Source organism: Oncorhynchus gorbuscha, linkage group LG09, assembly GCF_021184085.1.
Source record: "Oncorhynchus gorbuscha isolate QuinsamMale2020 ecotype Even-year linkage group LG09, OgorEven_v1.0, whole genome shotgun sequence".
Taxonomy (NCBI): domain Eukaryota; kingdom Metazoa; phylum Chordata; class Actinopteri; order Salmoniformes; family Salmonidae; genus Oncorhynchus; species Oncorhynchus gorbuscha.
In genome coordinates this window covers 69,060,670-69,086,006 of record NC_060181.1, presented here as the reverse complement: position 1 = coordinate 69,086,006, position 25,337 = coordinate 69,060,670, and the positions used below count along the sequence as shown (strand labels likewise).

General features: G+C 43.3%; 1 protein-coding gene across 1 annotated transcript; it reads right to left on the bottom strand.

The window, feature by feature from the left end:
• Window positions 1-325: 325 nt before the first annotated feature.
• LOC124044004 (ras-related protein Ral-B) lies at window positions 326-25,082 on the bottom strand. The gene is made up of 5 exons (XM_046363279.1): window positions 24,930-25,082; window positions 3,654-3,819; window positions 2,900-3,108; window positions 2,428-2,605; window positions 326-2,267 (listed from the first exon to the last, which is right to left on the bottom strand). The coding sequence occupies exons 2-5, from the start codon at window positions 3,765-3,767 to the stop codon at window positions 2,142-2,144; spliced, it is 627 nt and encodes a 208-aa protein (XP_046219235.1). The 5' UTR covers window positions 3,768-3,819; window positions 24,930-25,082; the 3' UTR covers window positions 326-2,141.
• Window positions 25,083-25,337: the final 255 nt, after the last annotated feature.

Below are 25,337 nucleotides of genomic sequence, written 5' to 3'. Positions count from 1 at the left end.
GTGCTTTTAGGGTTAATATAAATGCTTAACAGCTCAAATATGTGTCCCCATTCATTGCTATGCACTTTTTGCATCTAAAGTAAGATCTCAATGTACTGTGAATGACCTGTAGAGGATACTGTATGGCATGTTTGTTTCCCTACCATTACAGTACTTTACACTATAATTCTGAAGGAAATATGAGATGTATCATGTACTGAGACTAGTAGGCATTTCAAAATATACATTCAACACATATCAACAAAGACAACATTGTCTAAATCTAACAGGGTCAATCATGAAATATTGGATTCAACATTTTACGTTGCGATTGAAGACCACCAACTTTACAAAGAAAAAAGCATTTATTTGGCAACATATTTTGAAGTATTTTTTGTTCAGAAAAGGTGAAAATCTAGCAATAATAGACTAACTTTAAAAGAAAAGAGTAGGACACACATTGTTATTAAAGAGCAGAATGATTAGGACAGTGGTTGTTGGAAATATTACTTTACTGTTGTAGGGCAGAACAGAGTGACTGATCCAACAATAACAGCAAATGAGCTGTGTCCCTCACCAGAGTAGCATTCATTAGGGCACAATACATTATTTTATGTAGAAAAAAAATAATAATCAATTTCCTATTGGTCAAGTCCAGGTAGTCCCTTCATGTGCCTGTCCATTTTGTTCAATTTGATGCCTAATGAACATGACCAAAGTTCGTTCACACAGACACAAATGAACCAGAAGTATCAACTGTTGTCTGATGCACATATATACCTACATACATACACTCAGTTAATATACAAACATTATTTATATAGAGGGGTGAATTGGTAGTGAGTTGGTAGCCTATATCATGATATCCTTAATGGTGTTGGCACAAACTGCTTTAGCATTCTCCAGCATGGGAACTTTGAAGAGTTCTTATTTTTTAAGGTATTGGCAACAATGTAGTGCACTTTCTACAAAAGCATTAGAATAAAATCCATAATAAGTACAAATATTAATAACCCAAAGCTGACGTTGACTGGCTGATAGTTAATGGCAACACAGAGTGTACTTAAATCTCACTCTCCTCTTATGGTGCCAACTGACCCATATTGCACAGACTAATAAATGTGGCAAAGTTCCATTTTAGTTCCTGTATTTACCAGGAAGTACCCAATAAGTGCCAGCAGGTGGCTCCAAAAACACTGCATGCTAACTGCCACGGGAGTTCTGGTTAGTAAACTTACAACTTCACACCTCAACATCCATCATTCTTAGACTAGGTTCAGGAGTTTTTCCTGACAATGTAAACTGACCCGAAGAAACTCCTGGCCCCCACATGTGCTTTGAATCCTTAGGCAATGAGCCTTCTTGATTGACAATTGCTTTATCCTATTGTAAAGGAAACAATGACAAGTTCAGTCTTAGTCCCCAACTCTTACTAACTAGGAAGTTTTTTTTTTTCATTAAGAAACACAGATTAGTGGTGATGTCCATGACCACATAGACATCAGTGCAAAGCATTGAAATGAGTTTCGCTACATTTCTGTGCTTGACTGAAACAATCCCCATTCACAGATCCATTCCCATTCTAGACAAAAATGTCCCAAGGCCCATTCTTGATGAAAATAAATGGTATAAGTTGATCATAAAGGACAGATCTATTGAGATAGACAGAACAAGATCAAAGCAGACTGAAGTTAGTGTTGGAGGCAGTTTGGTCATTAGGTTGTTATCAGGGGAGCGGTCAGGCATTGCAGATCAAGTCACAGAGTAGCAGAACAATGGCCACCTTCCATTAAAAACAATAAACAGTCAGGATATCTAACCTTAAGTTTTAGTTGCAAAAACAGTGGTTGAGAACGTGGTAAACACCTGGGTTGGGGTCAATTCCATTTCACTTCTAGAAGTAAACTGAAATTCCAATTTCCCCTATTGAAAAGCAATGAGCAAAATTGCTACTGGAATTTTAGTTTACTTACGGAATTGAGAGAGTTGAAATGGAACTAACCCCATACCTGCTAAACAAACCTACTATGGCCAGATTAAAAACAAATCTAAAACTTTTGACTCAATGTGAGGATGGATGTTCTGATGTGATTCTGAGCTGGTTGGTTCCTCAGAGTAACAATAGATTGTGGTGTTTTGTGTTGTAAAGGTCTATGTTGTGTTCAGAGTAAACAGCATCGCTCTTTGAAACTCTTCTTGTTCTTATTCTTGTTCTTTCCCTTGCCGTTTTTGTCCTTGTTTTCCGACATCTTCTTGCCTCGCACCTCTCGCATTAGGTCAAAGAATACCTTGAGAATTTAAAATATACAATGTTGCTAGACACATTTACCTGAACAGATAATTATCAGTCATGGTCCACCACTATTTCTGTATCACTTTATCAACTTGAAAATGGCATATAGAACATAAATTGTCTGCAGTAATTACACACACACACAGTGACAGTACCTTGTCAACGTTGGCTCGTGTCTTAGCTGATGTCTCTACATACTGCACCCCCCACTCCTCTGCCTTGGCTCGGGCCTCGTCTACAGAGACCTGTCTGCGGTCCTCCAAGTCAGACTTGTTCCCCACAACCAACAGAGGAATCTTATCCTCCTCTGCCTTCACCCGCAGTATCTGCTCCCTGAAACACACACATTACAAGCATTACAAATACTTTATCTGGATCCAGAGACAAGCATTGAGGTCAGGTGCAAAGGACAAATATAGGGAAAAGGGAATAGAGGTGTATGGTCTTACAATCAAGAAGTCATGGAAATTATTTCCTAGGTCTATATCGCAGGCAAACACACACACACGCAAATCATAGTTTCCGAGTATTCTGTCACTACTGTCATAGTGAGTGTTCAGTCTGAATCACATTAGGCTGCCGTCAATGCCATGCTAGGATACATGAGGAGTTAGTCATGGTACCAACCTGAACTCTGCAGTAGCTGTGAAGGACTCGTGTTCTGTGATGGAGAAGACTAGCAGGAAGCCCTCTCCACTCCTGAAGTAGTTGTCTCTGATGGCAGCATAGTCCTCCTGTCCAGCCGTGTCCAGAATGTCGATCTGGACCTCCTCTCCATCTAGCACCACCTTCTTCCTGTAGCTGTCTGCCTTGGTGGGCTCATAGTCCTCCACAAACTAGGAGGAGGAACCACAGAACCGTCAGAACGATTCATCAGTCATGACAGTACATCACAGAGTGTAATGTGGAAATAGGCTGGGAGGCATCGTCAAGAATATTAGGTATAAACAAAGCTTCTACACAATACAGCTTTGAAACATTAACATATGACAAAAAGTAACAAGTATTAGTGATGGGGGAAGGTCGATATAGTTAAATATCGGGATATTATTTTGGACGATATATCGTATAGTTTTGACTATAATTTTTTGCGCTCGTTGGCTGTGCCTGCACCAAAAAAATTTTTTTTCCCTTCATAGCTTGTTCTCCATATTATTTTAAAATATGGAGCCAATTTGTTTTCAGCACTTATTTCCATGACTGATCAAAACTAATTTTCTTATGGCTCTCTCTTGTCCCTCTGCAGCAGATATATGGTAAGCAATATGTTGAGAACATTGAATCACAATAAAATCATATCGGCACCAAAGTATCATGATAATATCATATTGTGAGGACGCTGGCAATTCCCAGCCCTAACAAGTATGTGTCGTGCTCTCACCTCGTCGTACATGAACTGCAGTGTGAGGGCGGACTTGCCCACGCCACCACTCCCCACCATAATGACCTTGTGCAAGGCCAGAGAACTCTGGGTCTTACTCTTACTGGCAGCCATCTCTGGTCTCTGTCACACACCGTCACTATGTCCAAACACTCACTGACACCACCTGTAGAGACAGAAAGTACAACAGTCAGTCAGTGAACACACACACATACACACACAAACAATACAGATAATACACACAGCAACAGTCCTTTGAGCTGTTCTTGTTTATTGATGTTCTGTATTATGTGTAACGCATGTCGTGGGTTGAAGAAGAGGACCAATGCGCAGCGTGGTAAGTGTCCATATGGTTTTAATAAGAATACTGAACAAAAACAATAAAACTAACAGTCCTGAACGGTGAAGCAAAACACAGAACAGAAAATAATCACCCACAAAACACAGGTGGGAAAAGGCTACCTAGGTATGATTCTCAATCAGAGACAATGAACGACATCTGCCTCTGATTGAGAACCATACCAGGCCAAACACAAAACCACAACATAGAACATAGACATAGAAAAAAGAGCATAGACTACCCACCCAACTCACGCCCTGACCATACTAAAACAAAGATATAACAAAAGAACTAAGGTCAGAACGTGACATTATGTCATTCTGTATTATGTTTCATGTTTTGTGTGGACCCCAGGAAGAGTAGCTGCTGCTTTTGCAACAGCTAATGGGGATCCTAATAAAATACCAAATACACACAGTACACACACACATTGCCCAGTCAATCACAGAGCCTACTAAAACTGATGGTCAACCTGTTTGATGAAAAGCACTCACAAAACCTTACACATAGTTGAACCAAGTTTGTGAAACCAAACTAGCCTATGTTGCAGCCAGTCCCAAACCTCATCCCCACACTGCCAAATAGGCTGGTCATGAATCTCACAGCAGACTTTAATAGCTGGCTTCGTGGGGTTCACCATCTAAAGGGCAATAGCACCGATCAAACGCATGCCTACTGTAGGGTGGGATTTTGAACCATGATAAATACCTATTTTAAGGACAGCCTAACTCATAGAAAACCTAAAAGGAAGAGCAGTAAGACACCTTCAGGCCAGGACAATATATCTGCATACACAGAAAACTGTACAGTTGCTTTCAGGTGAATTTTAGTGACAAAGGACATTATGTCAAACTAGTTCAGTGGGTGAAATTATAAATTAGCTCTGGGCAACTTGATAGCCTTTGATAAAGCAGTTTAATAACATATCGTCTGCAATATATTTTAACAATCATGGCCTTTGAGCTTCAGTGAGAACAGGTTTAGAACTTCTTAGAGCAGTGTTTGAACTGTGAGTTATCAACAGAAAGAGTCATGGAAATAACAGATTATTATTTTTAGGCAACTCTCCTACACACATTGACCACACACACAAGTGAGGTCATCTCCAAACATTTTAACAACTCCCCTCATACAGTCGCTGTAATGATGATTCATTGGAGCTGTACAGTTAATTGTAGTCTGTAACATCCTGTGACCTCTCCCTTCACACTGTTGTGAAGGCTTTGTCAAGGATGGGACCAAGCCCTGTCCTTCCTGTTTCTGTGTAGCATAGTAGCCTACTGACACACATCTCTCTCTCTCCACTCTACCCTTCCCTCCAGGCATGGCCACGGCCAAGCTTAGCTGGTTACCATGACAACCTCCACCCCACACCTGTACAGGTAAATTCTCATGGACTGATGCACATAAGATAAATGTTAGTAGGGCAATTCAATGGTAACGGAATTACGCTGAGACTCAGATTTTCCACTTTAAAATGTATACCAAACAAAAACAATTGATTTCAAAGATATTTTCAGTGAACAAAAATATATTCCATTACTGTGGAATTGCCCAGTGGCATCTGTCGACGGATTGTGGGACGTGACAACTAAAGACGAACGTTGTTCAAACACGCTGATTTTTCATCACTGATCATATTAGGGAGGGGACATTTAGCCCATAGACTTGCCCGAAACTGGCTGAAAGTTTCTGTTTAGAGGGTTGGAGACTTTGCTGGTCTCCGGTTCTCATCCTGCCTCAGGGGATTTCTGTCTTCGGAAACCCAGAGCTTTCCCAGCTTCCTGGGAAAGTCTTCTTGTCTGATCCTCCATACCAGCAAACCTGTCAGCTCGACATAAACACACTCAAAAAGTGTTTCAGTGAGTGTGCACATTACTGTTTGACTGTAAAGTCAAGTCAAATAAATGGCATCCGGGATAGAGAATGTATAATCTTGATGGTGAATTTAAAGCAAAAACAACATTTTTTATTACTATAGAGCAGTGGTTCCCAAACTTTTTATAGTCCTGTACCCCTTCAAACATTCAACCTCCAGCTGCATACCCCATCTAGCACCAGGGTCAGTACACTCTCAAATGTTGTTTTTTTTGCCATCATTGTAAGCCTGCCACACATACACTATACGATACATTTATTAAACATAAGAATGAGTGTGAGTTTTGTCACAACCCGGCTCGTGGGAAGTGACAAAGAGCTATTATAAGACCAGGGCACACATTATAATAACCAATCATTTTTCTCTTTACACCTTACAGATAAAACTTTATCTGTTCATCGAATATTGTGAATAACTCACCACAGGTTCATTAGAAGGGTGTGCTTGAAAGGATGCACATAACTCTGCAATGTTGGGTTGTATTGGAGAGAGTCTTCAATACAAATAATTTCCCACACACAATCCGTGCCTGTATTTAGTTTGCATGCTAGTGAGGGCCGAGAATCCACTCTCACATAGGTAAATGGTTGCAAAGGGCATCAGTGTCTTAACAGCACGATTTGCCAAGGCAGGATACTCTGGAGAGTAGCCCAATCCCGAAATCTGGCAGTGGCTTCTGATTGAATAAAATTGTCACAGAACCACTTGTTGCAATTTCTCATAATTACGCACCCAACTCACTCAGGTGCTTCACTATATCACATTTGACATTGTCCATAAGCTCAAGTTAATTTACACACAAAAAAAATAATCCAATGATGGAAAGACCTGTGTGTTGTCCTTGTTAATACAGACAGAGAAGAGCTCCAACTTCTTAATCATAGCCTCAATTTTGTCCCGCACATTAAATATATGTGGCCCCTCGGATGGGGCCACAGTGTCTCCTGTCCCCTCCTGTCTCAGCCTCCAGTATTTATGCTGCAGTAGTTTGTGTCGGGGGGCTAGGGTCAGTTTGTTATATCTGGAGTACTTCTCCTGTCCTATTCGGTGTCCTGTGTGAATCTAAGTGTGCGTTCTCTAATTCTCTCCTTCTTTCTTTCTCTCTCTCGGACGACCTGAGCCCTAGGACCATGCCCCAGGACTACCTGACATGATGACTCCTTGCTGTCCCCAGTCCACCTGGCCATGCTGCTGCTCCAGTTTCAACTGTTCTGCCTTACTATTATTCGACCATGCTGGTCATTTATGAACATTTGAACATCTTGGCCATGTTCTGTTATAATCTCCACCCAGCACAGCCAGAAGAGGACGGGCCACCCCACATATGCTCTCTCTAATTCTCTCTTTCTTTCTCTCTCTCGGAGGACCTGAGCCCTAGGACCGTGCCCCAGGACTACCTGACATGATGACTCCTTGCTGTCCCCGGTCCACCTGACTGTGCTGCTGCTCCAGTTTCAACTGTTCTGCCTTGTTATTATTCGACCATGCTGGTAATTTATGAACATTTGAACATCTTGGCCATGTTCTGTTATAATCTCCACCCGGCACAGCCAGAAGAGGACTGGACACCCCACATAGCCTGGTTCCTCTCTAGGTCTCTTCCTAAGTTTTGGCCTTTCTAGGGAGTTTTTCCTAGCCACCGTGCTTCTACACCTGCATTGCTTGCTGTTTGGGGTTTTAGGCTGGGTTTCTGTACAGCACTTTGAGATATCAGCTGATGTACGATATCAGCTGATGTACGATCAGCTAATTTGATTTATAGTTGTGGAGAGTCCCAGTAATCCTACATTCAGATAATTCAGGCGAGAAAAAACATCACCCAGATAGCCAGTCGTGTGAGAAACTAGTCATCATGCAAGCGATCAGACAAGTGAAAATTATGGTCAGTAAAGAAAACTTTAAGCTCGTCTCTCAATTTAAAAAAACGTGTCAATTTATTTTAATTATTTTACCTTTATTTAACTAGGCAAGTCAGTTAAACTTCTTGCGGCGAGCCATCCCGGATCCGGGATCATGAATACAGCCTCAAGCTCATTACCATAACGCAACGTTAACTATTAATGAAAATCGCAAATGAAATGAAATCAATATGCTAGCTCTCAAGCTTAGCCTTTTGTTAACAACACTGTCATCTCAGATTTTCAAAAATATGCTTCTCAACCATAGCAAAACTAACATTTGTGTAACAGTATTGATAGCTATTGATAGCTAGCATTAGCATTTAGCGTTAGCATTCAGCAGGCAAGATTTTCACAAAAAACAGAAAACCATTCAAATAAAATAATTTACCTTTGAAGAACTTCGGATGTTTTCAATGAGGAGACTCTCAGTTGGATAGCAAATGTTCCGTTTTTCCTAAAAGATTATTTGTTTAGGAGAAAGTGCTCCATTTTGTGCGTCACGTTTAGCTACTAAAAAAACCTGTATCCAGGATTGTGTAAATCTATCCGCAAGCTCATTAGCATAACACAACGTTAACTATTCATGAAAATCACAAATGAAATGAAATCAATATGCTAGCTCCCAAGCCTTTTGTTAACAACACTGTCATCTCAGATTTTCTAAAATATGCTTCTCAACCATAGCTAAACTAGCATTTAGCATTAGCATTTAGCATTAGCATCAGCAGGCAACATTTTCACAAAAACCAGAAAAACATTCAAATAAATCATTTACCTTTGAAGAACTTCGGATGTTTTCAATGAGGAGACTCTCAGTTAGATAGCAAATGTTCAGTTTTCCTGAAAGATTATTTGTGCAGGAGAAATCGGTCCGTTTGGTGCGTCACGTTTGGCTACCAAAAAAAACTGAAATTCAGTTATCCAAACGCAGAACTTTTTTCCAAATTAACTCCATAATATCGACTGAAACATGGCAAACGTTGTTTAGAACCAATCCTCAAGGTGTTTTTCACATATCTCTTCGATGATATATGGTTCGTGGAAGTGTCCTTTCCCCTCTGAATCGCATGGCAAAATGCATGCAGCTGAAGATTATGCAACAATTTAGACAAAGGACACCGGGCGGACCCCTGGCAAATGTAGTCTCTTATGGCCAATCTTCCAATGATATGCCTACAAATACGTCACAATTGTCACGCTTTGGTCTTAGTATTTTGTGTTTTCTTTAATTATTTGTTCAGGCCAGGGTGTGACATGGGTTTATTGTATGGTCGTATTGGTGTTTTGTAGGCATTGGGATTGTGGTTGATTAGGGGTGTGTCTAGTATAGGCTTGGCTGCCTGAGGAGGTTCTCAATCAGAGTCAGGTGATTCTTGTTGTCTCTGATGGGGAACCGTATTTAGGTAGCCTGGGTTTCACTCTGTATTTCGTGGGTGATTGTTCCTGTCTCTGTGTAGTTTCACCAGATAGGCTGTAATTAGGTTTTCACGTTCCGTTTGTTGTTTTGCATTTGTAATAGTTATTTCATGTATCGCTCTTCATTTATTAAAGACATGAGTAACCACCACACTGCATTTTGTTCCGACTCTCTTTCTACAAACGAAGAACGCTGTTACAGAATCACCCACCACACACGGACCGAGCAGCGTGTTAACAGGCAGGAACCACAGGAGAGGCAACAGAAGCAGCTGCAGTGGGAGAGGCTGCACCACTTGGAGAATTGGACATGGGAGGAAGAACTGGACGGAAAAGGACCCTGGGCTCAGCCTGGTGAATATCGCCGCCCCAAGGAGGAACTAGAGGCGGATAAAGCGGAGAGGCGCTGGTATGAGGAGGCAGCACGGCGACGTGGATGGAAGCCCGGGAATCAGCCCCAAAAATGTCTTGGGGGGGGGGGTTACAGGGAGTATGGCTACGCCAGGTAGGAGACCTGCGCGAACTCCCTGTGCTTACCGGGGGGCTAGAGAGACCGGGCAGGCACCGTGTTATGCAGTGGTGCGCACGGTGTCCCCAGTGCGGGTGCATAGCCCGGTGCGGTATATTTCAGCTCCGCGTATCGGCCGGGCTAGATTGAGCGTCGAGCCAAATGTCATGAAGCAAGGCTCTACGCATCTGGTCCCCAGTGCGTCTCCTTGGGCCGGCTTACATGGCACCAGCCTTGCGCTCGGTGTCTCCGGTTCGCCTACATAGCCCAGTGCGGGCTATTTCACCTCGCCACATTGGCAGGGCGACCGAGAGTATTCAACCGGGTAAGGTTGGGCAGGCTCGGTGCTCAAGAGCTCCAGTGCACCTGCACGGTCCGGTCTATCCAGTACCACCTCCACACCCCAGCCCTCCGGTAGCAGCTCCCCGCACCAGGCTTCCTGTGCGTGTCCTCGGCCCAGTACCACCAGTGCCAGCACCACGCATCAGGCCTACAGTGCGCCTCGCCTCTCCTGCGCTGTCGGAGTCTCCCGCCTGTTCAGCGCTATCAGAGCCTTCCTCCTCTACAGCACTGCTGGAGTCTCCTGTCTGTTCAGCGCTATCAGAGCCTTTCTCCTCTCCTGCGCTGTCGGAGTCTCCCGCCTGTTCAGCGCTATCAGAGCCTTCCTCCTCTACAGCGCTGCTGGAGCCTCCTGCCTGTTCGGAGCAGCCTGAGCTGTCAGTCTGCAAGGAGCTGTCAGTCGGCAAGGAGCTGTCAGTCGGCAAGGAGCTGTCAGCCTGCATGGAGCAGCCAGAGCTGTCAGTCTGCAAGGAGCTGTCAGTCTGCATAGAGCAGCTAGATCCGCCAGTCAGCCATGATCTTCTAGATCTGCCAGTCAACCAGATTCTTCCAGATCTGCCAGTCAACCAGTCTCTTCCAGATCTGCTAGTCAACCAGAATCTTCAAGATCCGCCAGCCAGCCAGCCAGGATCTACCGGAGCCTACTACCTGCCTGAGCTTCATCTCAGTACTGGGCTTCCTCTCAGTACTGGGCTTTCTCTCAGTACTGGGCTGCCCCTCAGTTCCGGCTGCCCCTCAGTTACATTTTACATTACATTTAAGTCATTTAGCAGACGCTCTTATCCAGAGCGACTTACAAATTGGTGCATTCACCTTATGACATCCAGTGGAACAGTCACTTTACGATAGTGCATCTAAATCTTAAAGGGGGGGGGGGATACTTATCCTATCCTAGGTATTCCGGGCTGCACCTCAGTCCCGAGCTGCCCCTCAGTCCCGAGCTGCCCCTCAGTCCCGAGCTGCCCCTCAGTCCCGAGCTGCCCCTCAGTCCCGAGCTGCTCCTCAGTCCCGAGCTGTCCCTCAGTCACGAGCTGCTCCTCAGTTCAGTGGGGTTCTGGGTGAGGACTATTAGGCCATGGTCGGCGGAGAGGGTGGATTATCCCAGGACGCGAAGGGGAGGAACTATGACTTTAATGGAGTGGGGTCCACGTCCCGAGCCGCAACCGCCACCATGGACAGACGCCCACCCGGACCCACGCTGCATTTCGGTCCGACTCTCTTTCTACAAACGAAGAACGCCGTTACAACAATGCTGCAGACATCTTGGACGAACAGCAGAGAGCTTAGGTTCATTCATCACACATTCGCAGCCATATAAGGAGACGATGGGAAACAGAGCCTCAAATTCTGCTCATTTCCTGTTTGAGGTTTCATCTTGGTTTCGCCTGTAGCATGAGTTCTGTGGCACTCACAGATAATATCTTTGCAGTTTTGAAAACGTCAGAGTGTTTTCTTTCCAAAGCTGCCAATTATATGCATAGTCGAGCATCTTTTCATGACAAAATATTGTGCTTAAAACGTGCACGTTTTTTAATCCAATAATGACATAGCGCCCCCATAGATTGAAGAGGTTAAGAACAAATTCTTATTTTCAATGACGGCCAAGGAACAGTGGGTTAACTGCCTGTTCAGGGGCAGAACAACAGGTTTGTACCTTGTCAGCTCTGGGGTTTGAACTTGCAACCTTCCAGTTACTAGTCCAACGCTCTAACCACTAGGCTACCCTGCCTCCCCTTGATAACAACTGCACTTCTGTATGTTGTAAATGACCGCTGCCCATTTCATTGCATAGTGTAGAAAATACACAAAAGTTCAGGGGCCTTGCTTTAACAAAGTTAACAATTTTCACTGTAGTGTCCAAAATGTCTTTCAAGCTGTCAGGCATTCCTTTGGCAGCATGAGTCTCTCGGTGGATGCTACAGTGTACCCAAGTGGTGTCGGGAGCAACTGCTTGCACACACGTTACCACTCCCCTATGTCTCCCTGTCATGGCTTTTGTGCCATCAGTACAGATACCAACACATATTGACCACCTAAGTCCATTTGATGTCACAACGCTGTCCAGTACTAAAAATATCCTTTCCTGTTGTCCTGGTTTCCAGTGGTTTGTAGAATAGGATGTCTTCCTTAATTGACCCACCATAAACGTAATGGACATATACTAGGAGCTGGGCCAGGCTCACCACGTCTGTATGCGAAGCAGTTATTGTTTCAAAACATCTCCTGCCATGTCACTAATGCATCGTGAAACAGTGTTGTTTGATGAAGGCATTGCCTGTATAGTTTTTTTGGCATTTCCCCCCAGCATTGTCCCAGCCATATCTGCGGCAGCAGGAAGAATTAGGTCCTCCACAATAGTATGGGGCTTGCCTGTCCCAGCCACTCAGTAGCGCACCATATAAAACTCTTCTAGCCCCTTCTTATTAATGGTGTCTGTTGCTTTTATATATATCTTACTACTCGAAAGTTGTCTTAATTCTCGCTCAAAAAACTCCTGTGGCTTATTTTTCAAATTGGCATATTTTGTTTCTAAATGTCGGCGCATGAGTGAAGGTTTCATCAAGTTGTGAGATAGTACTTTTCCACATATAACACACTGTGGCTGAGGAAAGGCACTGCTCTCAATATAGGTGAACCCCAAATCAATGTAGTTCTCATCATATTTGCGCCTCTTCGATGGTCCAATGCCCATGTCTGTTGTTTGGTGTTTTCCCAGGTAAGGGGGCAGTAGCTCTTCGGCTGCATCAGAATCACAACTTTTTTTTATGCATCAGAATCACAACTGTCAGTGTCCATGCTAGCTGGGCTAACAACAAATGTAGAATTAATGATGCTAGCATTGGAAGTGCCCGTGGAAGCAGAACAACTTGTGTCGTTGACAGGTGCATTTCGCTACACTCGCATTAACATCTGCTAACCATGTGTATGTGACAAATAAAATTTGATTTGATTTGTGTAGTACTGCTGGTAGTAGCAGTACTATCAGTGGAGCTGGTATGTGTCTCTCTGGACGCGGGCCTTCCTTTTTTTAACCATTTATCCATTTTTGAGCAAACGGAATGAGCAGCAGCTACGTTTGGGTACAGCGAGAGAGTAAAGGTTAATGTGATTGGATATTAATTATTTGACTAGGTTACCTGTATTTGACATTGTGTTGTTATTTCGCTGAACACTAGATGGTTTAATTTTATTTTATTTGGCGTACCCCCGACGGCATTGCCCCAGTTTGGGAATACCTGCTGTGGAGTATATCGATTAACAAACCTGGACACTCAACTGTTTTTCCTGCACAATTGCCCACAGCTAAGCTATGATATGTCTATAACAGAAAACAAATAGCTTCATGAAGGTAAAACCACTAACTTGGGGGGTGAAGGGAGGAGTGGCCTTATGGGATGCCAGGTCACCCTGGATCTTCCTGTCAAGGAAAAAATAGGTCTGCCCATGTAACATCCTGTCTTTGTTTCTAAAGGCCGACAGAGGCAGACCTGAGCCTTGACAGGAAGGACACACCGGGTGGCTGCAGGCTGAACCTGCTAAGTGACGAGCTCAGCACTTTAAAACAGGAGGTACAGTAAATGTGTTACTTCCATCCAACACACAATGAGACCGAGCAAGAAAAGCAGAACCGCTACACTACCACTCAGCCTAGTTTATCACTCATTCACTTTCAGGTAGGTCTCAATTTAAAATGTTGTGCCAATCCAATGCTACTTCCTAATATACACTAGATTATAGTACTATTACAGTTTCATTATGGATAACGTCATTGTCATTGAAGACGAAAAACTAACATGACTTGTGAATGAGAGGCCCATTGAGAATGAGTCATGGGATCCTCCATTTCCTCTAACTTCAGTGCCAGTCAATGAAGTCTACGCTAAGGTTAAATGGAGGGTGGCCTTGAGTGCCCGTCCCCAGCAGAAAACACTGCAAACTACCTGACCTATATATACAGCATAGTACAGTAGAGGGTTGTAAGGCTATACAAGGCCTATCTGCATGATCGGTCTATGTCTGACAGCTAGGAGCTGCTGAAATATAAATGACTAGAGCATACAACCAGGCTGCAGGAATTCATTAGGATTCCCCAGACGATACACTGAGTCAATATAGCAGGCAGAAGGAAGCCTATGTTCTCCAAACAGATGATACAGTGAGTCCATACAGCACAGCCAGGCATAGGGCCAGGCATCCAATGTTCTCTACTGTCTTCCACCCTTCCACATCCCATACAACAGACAGCACAGTGAGTCCATATAGCGGCAGAGAAGAGCCCACCATGTTCTCTTCACTGTCTTGGCATCTTCTGACATGGAATAGCCCACAACACAGTGCGATACTGGGAAATTCCTGGCAAAGGCTTTAGCCTCCCACAGCCTATCCAGTAGGCCTATTTATTGCAGTGTAATGTGTAATATGCAGTGTAGGATAGAACCAGGCTTCAGTCAGGTGTCCTCTGCATGTGTACTACGCTGTCTACTACAAATACTTATCTGTAGATCAGTGCATTGTTGGATGAGAAGTGCTTGATCAGGGTGACCTCAAACCCTCTCCACTGCAGAGAGGCGACAAGGGGGAGGGGAGGGCTGGGGTCAATCAAGGCACATGTCAGGCCTTGAGCTCAGCCCCGTACACTGGGTGGAGGAGGGGCAGGAGGAAGGGACGAGGAGCAGAACAGGTGATTGCTGCTAGAAACATGCCAGTCAGGATAAGTCAGGATGCCAGTCAGGATAAAGTCAGGATAAGTCAGGATGCCAGTCAGGATGCCAGTCAGGATAAGTCAGGATGCCAGTCAGGATAAAGTCAGCATAAGTCAGGATGCCAGTCAGGATAAAGTCAGGATAGGTCAGGATGCCAGTCAGGATAAAGTCAGCATAAGTCAGGATGCCAGTCAGGATAAAGTCAGCATAAGTCAGGATGCCAGTCAGGATAAAGTCAGGATAAGTCAGGATAAATCAGGATGCCAGTCAGCATAAGTCAGTATAAGTCAGGATGCCAGTCAGGATAAAGTCAGGATAAGTCAGGATGCCAGTCGGTCAGGATAAAGCCAGAGTCAGGTCCATATTATTGTGATACAGAACATATCCTGCCATTTACACTGACTCATCAACAACACACTGACTGAAATATAAGTATAGTACTGGAAAACAATCTAATTTAATTTAATTAATTCAGATAATGTAACTTCATCAACAACAGATCAGTTATTCATTCAGTTAGTCATGCTACAACATCTTCAACAAATGTTAGTCAGTCCTTCCTTCCTTAATCATAAAAGTTGAAGCTATAAAACGTGATGAGTTTCAAAACATGAGCCGTGATGCAACCACTATGTTAGCATACTCTGGTAAAGTGTTTAAAATGCAGTTGTCTGGTAGGATTCTTCCTGCCTTCACCTTAAAGGCCAGTTGGGGACTTTCTGAAAAATGTGATGGGGAAAACAGGGGGATCGATTGCCCAGAAAACATCCCCAGCCAGGCCTCCCTTCCCTTTTCTAAAACGCTGGCTCTAAAACCCCAAGCTACAGTATATGCACTTCCTCTGGACATCTCACTTCCCTCCAAAACAGTACCAGGACTAGCCAGTTCCTCATCACCTGTTCGATACATCATGCACTAGGGGCACAGAACCTCCTCACCTGTTCAGCACATCAGCATTTCGCGACACTCGCATTAACATCTGCTAACCATGTGTATGTGACAAATAAAATGTGATTTGATTTGACACACTAGGGGCACAGAACCTCCTCACCTGTTCAGCATATCACGCACTAGGGGCACAGAACCGATGAGAAAGAGACACACAAAAAGCTATTCTCTTTCTCCTATTTCCACAAAGTGAATGGTACGAGCAGCAAGTTCCCTTCTAGTCTTTCTCTAGAATAAGTATGGTAGATAGCTTATGGATTATTGTTGCATTGATTGTGGCCAGAGTGGACTCTACAGTTAGTCATGAGGCAGGTGTTTAGGGGAAGGGGATTTCATCTGTAACCTAAGCAGCACCCTGCACAGAGGGACAGGGAGTTCAGGGGAATACTCAGACTCTGGGAATGTCCCAATGACCTACTTTCTCCCAAAGTGTAAACTTCTTAACTTCCCTTCACTGATTTAAAAGGAATTGACTAGTATAAAAAATATGGTTAAACGTCCATGCCTCGACCAGGAAGTAGCACACTTCAGGAGAAAGGAAATATTATTGAGACCCACCCCTTGTTTATCATCAGAGGGCTTATGAATAATTGAGACGGAGAGAGGGATTTATTTGTACTTTAATTGCATTTTTGTTCAATGTTTACTTTCTTTAAAGATCATATTTGAAACAGTATTTAAGGTCCATTCAGTTAAAATAAAGATTCTGGGGCTAATTTGTGAGGTGAAGCAGCTCCCCAATCTGAGCTGCCCGACACCCCACAATGCATACTAACCATCCCCAGCAGAGGAACACACAGAGGACTCTTTGACTAATTTGGGCAGCAGGGTGCTAAACTGGGTCTCTGTTTCAAGCCTGATCCAACCACCCTAGTCGCTTAGTAGTACATTCACTCTTCTAAATTCTTAACACCCCTAATTCACTACATTCATAAATGCACTTGTGGAGGGCATTCCCTAGTATTTAAATAGGGAGAATATGTCATATATAAAGGGCTGATCTAACACACTTAGATCAGTGTTTATAGGTCTAATAAACAGATTCCTGTTTATAGGTCTTATAGGAGCATATAGCTATACACAATATTCTTGAATATGTAGAGCAAAAACACCAGATGTAATTTTGTGATGACATCAGAGAGGAGTAGTCTTTCAGTTGGGGTTCAGTACCAGAGGACTGTCTTTTTTAGTCTATCTGGGGATGATTAGGGGGGGGGGGGGTTGACTTATACAGGGGATACAGGGAACCTCCCAGATACTCCCCACCCTCCAATCCCATACTGCTACCACACACTCATACAACTCCTAAGCACTCAATCAGCTTTTCTATTTATTTCCTTTCATTTGAGACTCGGGTACATTTCTTGATCTGTAGTACTAATTCACAGCTCACTCTCCATTTTTTCCAAAAAGGAAACTGCATCCTCCTCTCCTAGTTGTCTTGTCCCCATCTCTTAGCTCTATCGGCTAACATTTGTAAGCTGTAGGCATACTCATCCTCTGAAAGTTTTCAAGGGAAACAAAGCAGCCCCCACACACACAGACACACACACACACACACACACACACACACACACACACACACACACACACACACACACACACACACACACACACACACACACACACACACACACACACACACACACACACACACACACACACACACACACACACACACAGTGGCCCCTAGGCTCCAGTCAATGGGTTACCATGGAGACAGGGCATGTCCCAGTTCATCTCAAATCCCTCTCAGGGATCAGGGGTGCCTGGCTGCCTAGAGTGAAGGACGCAAGGGGGTCTTTGGGATATCCAAAGAGGAGCTTGGAGCTCAACATGGTGGTAGCATAACCAGGAAAAATATGCTAACAGATGTTATCTGCTATGTTATATAAACTCAGCAAAAAAAGAATTTCAGGACCTTGTCTTTCAAATATAATTTGTCAAAATCCAAAAAACTTCACAGATCTTCATTGTAAAGGGTTTAAACACTGTTTCCCATGCTTGTTCAATGAACCATAAACAATTAATGAACATGCACCTGTGGAACAGTCATTAAGACACTAACAGCTTACAGATGGTAGGCAATTAAGGTCACAGTTATGAAAACTTAGGACACTAAAGAGGCCCTTCTACTGACTATGAAAAACACCAAACGAAAGATGTCTAAGGATGTTGCTGCTCATCTGCGTGAACGTGCCTTAGGCATGCTGCAAAGAGTAATGAGGACTGCAGATGTGGCCAGGGCAATAAATTGCAATGTCCGTACTGTGAGATGCCTAAGACAGCGCTACAGAGAGACAGGACGGACAGCTGATCATCCTCGCAGTGACACACCACGTGTTACAACACCTGCACAGGATCGGTACATCCGAACATGACACCTGCGGGACCGGTACAGGATGGCAACAACAACTGCCCGAGTTACACAAGGAACGCACAATCCCTCCATCAGTGCTCAGACTGTCCGCAATAGGCTGAGAGGCTGGACTGAGGGCTTTTAGGCCTGTTGTAAGGCAGGTCCTCACCAGACATCACTGGCAACAACGTCGCCTATGGGCACAAACCCACTGTCGCTGGACCAGACAGGATTGGCAAAAAAAGTGCTCTTCACTGACGAGTCGCGGTTTTGTCTCACCAGGGGTGATGGTCAGATTCGCGTTTATCGTTGAAGGAATGAGCATTACACCGAGGCGTGTACTCTGGAGCGGGATCGAATCAAACGACAGCAATCAGAGTGATGGCGACGTTCATATCTATCCAACACATCCCACTCACAACCTTCTGACTCAGATGCTATGTGGCCATAGTGGCCTGGAATCAAAACCTGCTAGTCAGAGCAATTGTGATGGCGATAAACATATCAGCCCATCATCCAACTACTGACACGGTCGGGGCCTTCTAAGCACTGAACAGACCCCAGACCGCTGGCTCTCTGTCTATCTCCCACTACAGCCATATCACGCACTGCTAGTGCAGATAGTACAGCTCTTGCAACATAACCCAACATAACCCAAAGTTCCATTACCAGTACCCATAGAGATTACCAGCACTCGACATGAGTGGGAGAATGCCACACATCTGCAGTGGCATGAACTGTAATCAGCTTGAGAGGCCCTCGAGCAGCGTCCCCCAGTACATGCAGGCACAGTCAGAGACACTGACACACACAGCCTGAGCTAGTCAAATTAGATGTAGGCCTACAACCTCAATAGAGCACAGGCAGGCACAGAGAGGCACTAGCATACACAGCGGGCACAGAGAGAGACAGCATAACATACCTAGCCACATGAATGTGATTATTAAGACTTACCTCAACAGAGCACACAGTCAGGGACAGACTGACGGCAGTGTTAGGCCTAGGCAATGAGACCGTGGGACATTGTTGTTCATTAAAAAATTAGAGTAGAATGTTATAGGCCTGTGGTAGAGCCTCATCAAGCCTTGTTTCCTAAAAACAGAACATGGTCTTATGTAATATGTACTACAGTAGAGTATGTAAGAGAGGGAGGGGATAAGAATAACTTTTGCAACGACGGTCCGGACCAACCTACTTCAGAATAAGGCCCATGTCTTGAAAATATATATAATGAAAAATGCATAGCTAGCTTCTCTCTATAGTCTGTACTTAGATGTAAGGCAGAATATAGTCCTGTTTGCTTTTGTAGTCATTTTGCTTAGTGTTATTGGTTTTAAAAAGTAAAAAGTTAAACACATAGAATCCATACATTGGATTGCATACCATTTAGGGCTAAGGAGAAAACGTCTGATTCTAATCAAACCCATGTTACTATGGTAGTGAGCTTATGCATTAGGCTTAACTTCATGTGTTATGAGCACAATCTCAGAGGGACCAGACACCTCCCAGGTCTTGCTGGGACATGCAGTGAGAAAACAAGCATTTCATAAAGACATCCTCGGCTTCAGTCAAAAAGAGACACATGGAAGCAAGAAGAGAAAGCGAGAGTGAGAAAACATGCATTTCGTAAGGACATCCCCAGCTTTAGTCAGAGAGAGCGAGAGAAAGATGTGGAAGGAATGAGAGAACAAAGGGAGAAGGGGAAGAAGGCCAGATGGATACAAAAACCACAAACTAGCTGGCAGATACATAAGTTAAGCAGGGCCAAAAAGAGAAGTTATAAGAACCCTTTTTCCACATGTAGGCCTGCTTTTCCCTTGTCAAAGTCAACAGACTATGAGTGGGTCTGGGTGAAGTTGAGCAGAGCTGGAGGAGCTTACTCGGTGACAAGCAGCCACCTCCCAGGACTTGCTGGGACATGCAGTGAGAAAACAAGCATTTCGTGAAGACATCCCTGTCTTCAGTCAGAAATGTGTGGAATAAAGGAGAGAAAGGGAGAAAGAGAGAGAAAACAATCATTTCGTAAAGACATCCCCGACATCAGTCAAAAATAAATACGTGCTTTAGTCTACCTGGAATACCAGGCAGGTGGGGCGTGCACCTTTTGGGACTTTTCCATTGGCTACATTGCAACAGGCATACTCAAATCAAGCACACCTAAAGTATTTTGAATTTCAAATTGTACTTGAACCCAGGTGTATCTGGCTCCCACTACTTAAACTCCTCTCTCTTCTCTCCAGTAGGCACAAGGGGCATCCAGCCAACAAGGCATTCATCACCAGGAGGTCACTGATAGGACCTGACTCTCACAACAAAATATACAGCATTGACTCCGACGCAGAGCAGACGATTGATGGCATGATGATCCGTCTCTCTTTCTCCGCTCTGAAAATTAGCTTTTCCAAGGCATATAAAATGGCTCTATGTCTGTGCCTGTCTAGTCCAACCTCCACCGCCAACATCATTAGTAGACAGTTCTCTTCTTACTCAGATGTCATTACATTCTGAATTAATTTCTAGAAGACAGGACAGGAGGCCAGAGACGGTCAGCTAAAGTCACTAGGAAGATCTTTAAATAGTGCATGAGGTTCTCTGTCATGGATCGGAGCAGAAATGTCATCAGGTTAAACTGGAAAGAAAGAACCCTGAAGGAAACCCATTTTTTCCGCTCCCCTGCTATATCAGATAATACTTGTCATATTCTTTCTGACAGCTCCCAGTAACAGGAAATAACCAGAAGGATTACATTTTAAACGAAAGGGCCTTGAGTAGCTCTGAGACAGTCACATAAACATCCACAGCCTGAGTGAGTGTCTTAGGGCTCGGGGAGAGCGAAAGAAACCGGGGTCAGTCCAGTACCAATCTCAGGACCTTTCTCCACAGAAACAAAGATTCTGACAGTCCTTCACAATCAGTGAGGGAAATAAAGCAGTCTCACTGAGACAGAACAGCATCAGAGAGTCAAGGCCTTGCATGACACTTTTTTCTCATCTGCGAAAGCATTCATTTCTGACCACCATACATACCCTAGCCTAGCCTATTACCCATTAATAATCCTTGTCATAAGACATTCCGAATCTCTCAGAACTTCACTTAACAAAAGTCTGTTGACTTTAATGGGTTATAAGCAAAACTGTTTATTCAGTTAGGGACAAAGACACCTAACACGAACACCAGCTGTGGGAAGGGGAATGTGAATGCCTTCACGTTCAGTCAGACACACTGGGCTGGTCATCTGAAGTTAAACTTTAAAAAGATGTGAATTAAGACTAGACAGGACTCCTGCTGTAGAAAGTCATGTTATCTTGTTAAGTGGACCTAAATGAGGATCTGATAGGACGGCCTCTACATTCTGCCTTCAAAGACAGAAGAATGCTCTGAATACAACCTTATTTTGGGTTCCCTTCTGAAACTTAAAAGAGCACCAGGAAGGGAAAGCACCAGGAAGGGAAAGCACAAGGCAACACCAGCTGTACAAACAGGCCTATGTTTACATATGGAATATCTAGGCTACTACACTTCGGAATCCTTCATCTCCTTGTGATTCCCTTGATTTTGAAATGATTATTGTCCTGTATTATTTTTTGCAATATTGTCAGGTATGTGTAACAGCCAACAACAACTGGTCCAGTTGATGGAGGATATACTGTAGTCAGCAGTTTCACTTAACAAGGTAAATGTTACGGTTAACTGGCTGCACTCAGAGTCCAATGTGGCACTAACACATGACAGAACAGAGGAACACATTATATAGTCAAAATGGGTGGGTTTTGTCCATGCTCTATTCCTCAAGAGAGAGAATGAAACTAGGCTTGGTCCACCCTGAGGCACAGAGAGCTTAATATGGGGATGTTACTATTACACAGCTCACTGGCTGTGCCTGAACACCCATACTTATGTCCTAAATAATAGTCTGTTTGAGTATGCTTGAGGGAAAAAAAGTTTACTAGTATGCGACAATTTGAAAATTGAGTATACTTTAAATGCCGGGATGTCATACTCATTTCATTTTGACAACAGCTGATCGATTAGATATGGTGATGCGCTACCGAAATCAACATATAGCGGGAAACAACGCAATCATGCATGATACATTCTCAGTATGCGAAAATAGAATGTGTAATAGTATACAACATTTCGAAAATCGAGTATGGTTTAAATGCCAGGATCTTAGTCTCATTTTGGATCTTCATCTAGTAGAATTCGATGCACACTTTTCCACGATGCATTGGAAGAGTTGGGCTGCGAATGATAGGTTCTAGTTCTCTTCAAGTAGCCAAACTAGGCTACTTGACTGGGAAGGTGCCCAAAGCTTCTGTGGTGGTGTTCAAATTAAAATGATCACGAGTATTGCATCGTAAGCTACATCACTCTTAGACAAACAGTTTCCAAAAGGGTTCTTTGACTGGTCCCATAGGAGAACCCAGGTAGAACCCTTTTGGGTTCCATGTAGAACCATCTCTAGAAAGGGTTCTACATGGAAAGAAAAGGGTTCTATATGGGACCAAATAAGGTTATTCAAAGGGTTCTCCTATGAGACCAGTCGAAGAACCCTTTTCTCGACAGCACCTTTTTTTCTAAGAGTATACATATTTGATAAGTATTTTTTATATATTTTTTCCCCCTAAGTGGATTTCTGTTTTCTCACTGAAAAGTGTTTCTTGTTCTCTTGGTCTTTTAAACTAAATACTAAACCATCTTTTGATTTCTGAATGTGTCGGCACCGGGGACTCGGTATGTAGCTGCTGTATTGATGTCATGGTAATCATGCCTTTTGATTTGAACATATGGAGTGTTTTAATTTTGTAGGCGTGGCTACCTATTTAAGTATTGCATTTATGGATCAAGCCAAAGCAGTCATTCTGATCTCGTTCTCAATGATCAGTGCTTTAGTTTATTATGTTGCTGACCAGCGGTTCGGAACTTGTGATGCACCTGAAAAGTAGGCCTACATGTGGAAAAAGGGTTCTTATAACTTCTCTTTTTGGCCCTGCTGAACTTGTGATGCACCTGCACCTGATTTGGTGTGTGTACTCAGCTATTTTTATTTCATTTACACTGAGTATACCAAACATTAGGAACACCTTCCTGATATTGAGTTGCAAGGCCAGTGTCTTATGTTAACTTATTACAGCACAGTACGGTCAGAATGCTGGAGAGAGAGGAAAGTGTGTGTGTGTGTGTGTGTGTGTGTGTGTGTGTGTGTGTGTGTGTGTGTGTGTGTGTGTGTGTGTGTGTGTGTGTGTGTGTGTGTGTGTGTGTGTGTGTGTGTGTGTGTGTGTGTGTGTGTGTGTGTGTGTGTGTGTGTGTGTGTGTGTGTGTGTGCCCCTCCCACACCCTGGTGATAAGGGTGATGTAACTTTCCACACCATACAGCCCATGTCTGTCATGTCATGTGATAAAGGCCATATAAAGGCTACACCCAACTTGAAGAACAACAGTAAGAAGTAACAAAATAATGGGCATGCTGTATCCAATTAAAACAAAAATGCAATATTTAAGTAATTTATAAACTTCATAAAGGCCACATGACATGATTGTTGCTGAGCATTACCAGGAAGGATCTGTGTTATTAGCCTACATGATTCAAAAATATATATTTAAACACAAAAATAATTCAGTCTAAATACTCTGCATTGGTTTTGGTAACAAATGAAAATGCCATTACTTATAGGCCTAAGTAGCCTTGCTCTGTTGACCTGGTGAACAATTTTGACAGGGCAGTACATACATGTCATTCCTTTTTTAAAGAGACAAGATACTAACCCATGCATGATAAATGTGTCCTAAAGTAACGACAATATATTATGGGAAAAGACAGTTTTGCTGATCGATCAGATTTGACTAAAACACACATTTGCGTGAGCTACCTTGGGTGTGGCAACCTCGTTAGACATCTGTAAAATCAATGTATGAATGGTACAAAACCATGTCGGCAGCACAGTGTTGTTTACATGCATAAGGCAAATATGGAACAAGATGTGAAGTATCCTATGTATATTGGTTGATGTGGTCTCAAAGTCACAGTAGCCTGTTTTAACAGTGTAATTACCCACAAAATGGTCTGTTGGGATAATCAGTGGTGGGAGAGCTAAATGAAACATTGTATCTGGGGAAGCCATGAGAGATACAGCTGCCTAAGACACTCTTACTATATCTAATATGTAGCCTATCTAATAGGCCTACTGTATCTAAAGGAAACATATATATACAAATATATATATATTTGTCTTGTTAAACACATCGACAAGTGTGTAACCTGTACAAGTGTGTGGTGTGAAATGGAAATGTGTTTTTTTTTATGTGTGTGGCTCATGGCCAGGGATCAGATTAAATACTTGGATTCAAATATGATTTCAATTACATTCAGCAAAACAGCTGACTAAAAGAAAATAAATAAACATAAGAAAAGATCGCAGTGATACAGTAGCCTAGCCTAATCATCAATGATCGTTGTTTTGGCCTTGATACACGAACAACATTATAGCAACATTGTTGTTTTACTAGTCCATAATACCGTGTATAACAATGTATAAAAATACTGATGGTCTCTAAAGGACTTCTATTATCATCGTGCCACATCCCCGTTACCGCCTCGGGGAGTGTGCTTTCAATTGGATAAGTGCAACTGGTAAAGGCCCTACCACTATTTTGAATAATTGTATTATTGTCGTTTCAAACAGAAGTCACAAATATGGGCAATTATTCCCATAGTCTGCAAATCTATAGATTTGAGTTAGGAAAGGAAGGAAGGGAGGGAAAACCTGCTTCGACTGGTAGGTAGTCTCACTCTGAAACAACAGAGACGTAGTAGCCGTATAGCTACATATAAATGCTCTGTAATAAATATAAATTTAGTTATTAAATATTTTTGAAAGCTTACCAAAGCAAGATTTTGACGTTTCCCCTTTCTTGCTGCTATCTTGATGAGTGCATTAATGGTGAATAGCGAGGCATAGGGCTGCCGAGTTCCACTGTTCCAACACAAACCGACCGTCCGCTGCAACTCAAAACCCCACCTTCCGGACATACAGGGAGGAAGAAGCCCGACAGGATATGATGTCAACAACAGCTTACTTGCGCTGGCACTCCAAATGGCCCCGTCATAATATCGTCCAAATGGATCCTTCCTTTCCTCCTTACTTTAAGTAGTATGCTCATCTCTGATCAGGAGTGACATGGAACGATGAAAGTTATGGGATAAATCTCTCCTTTCACCAATCCATCTGTGTTAGGTCAGTGAGCTACTTTAGAAAGCGAGGGGTTCGTTTGAAAACATTTGAATAGGAAC

Coding starts and splice junctions, on each gene's coding strand:
- LOC124044004 (XM_046363279.1), bottom strand. CDS start 3,767: ATGGCTGCCAGTAAGAGTAAGACCCAGAGTTCTCTGGCCTTGCACAAG. Junction 2,606..2,899: donor ACAGCTACTGCAGAGTTCAG/GTTGGTACCATG, acceptor TGTGTGTTTCAG/GGAGCAGATACTGCGGGTGA. Junction 2,268..2,427: donor CACGAGCCAACGTTGACAAG/GTACTGTCACTG, acceptor TAAATTCTCAAG/GTATTCTTTGACCTAATGCG.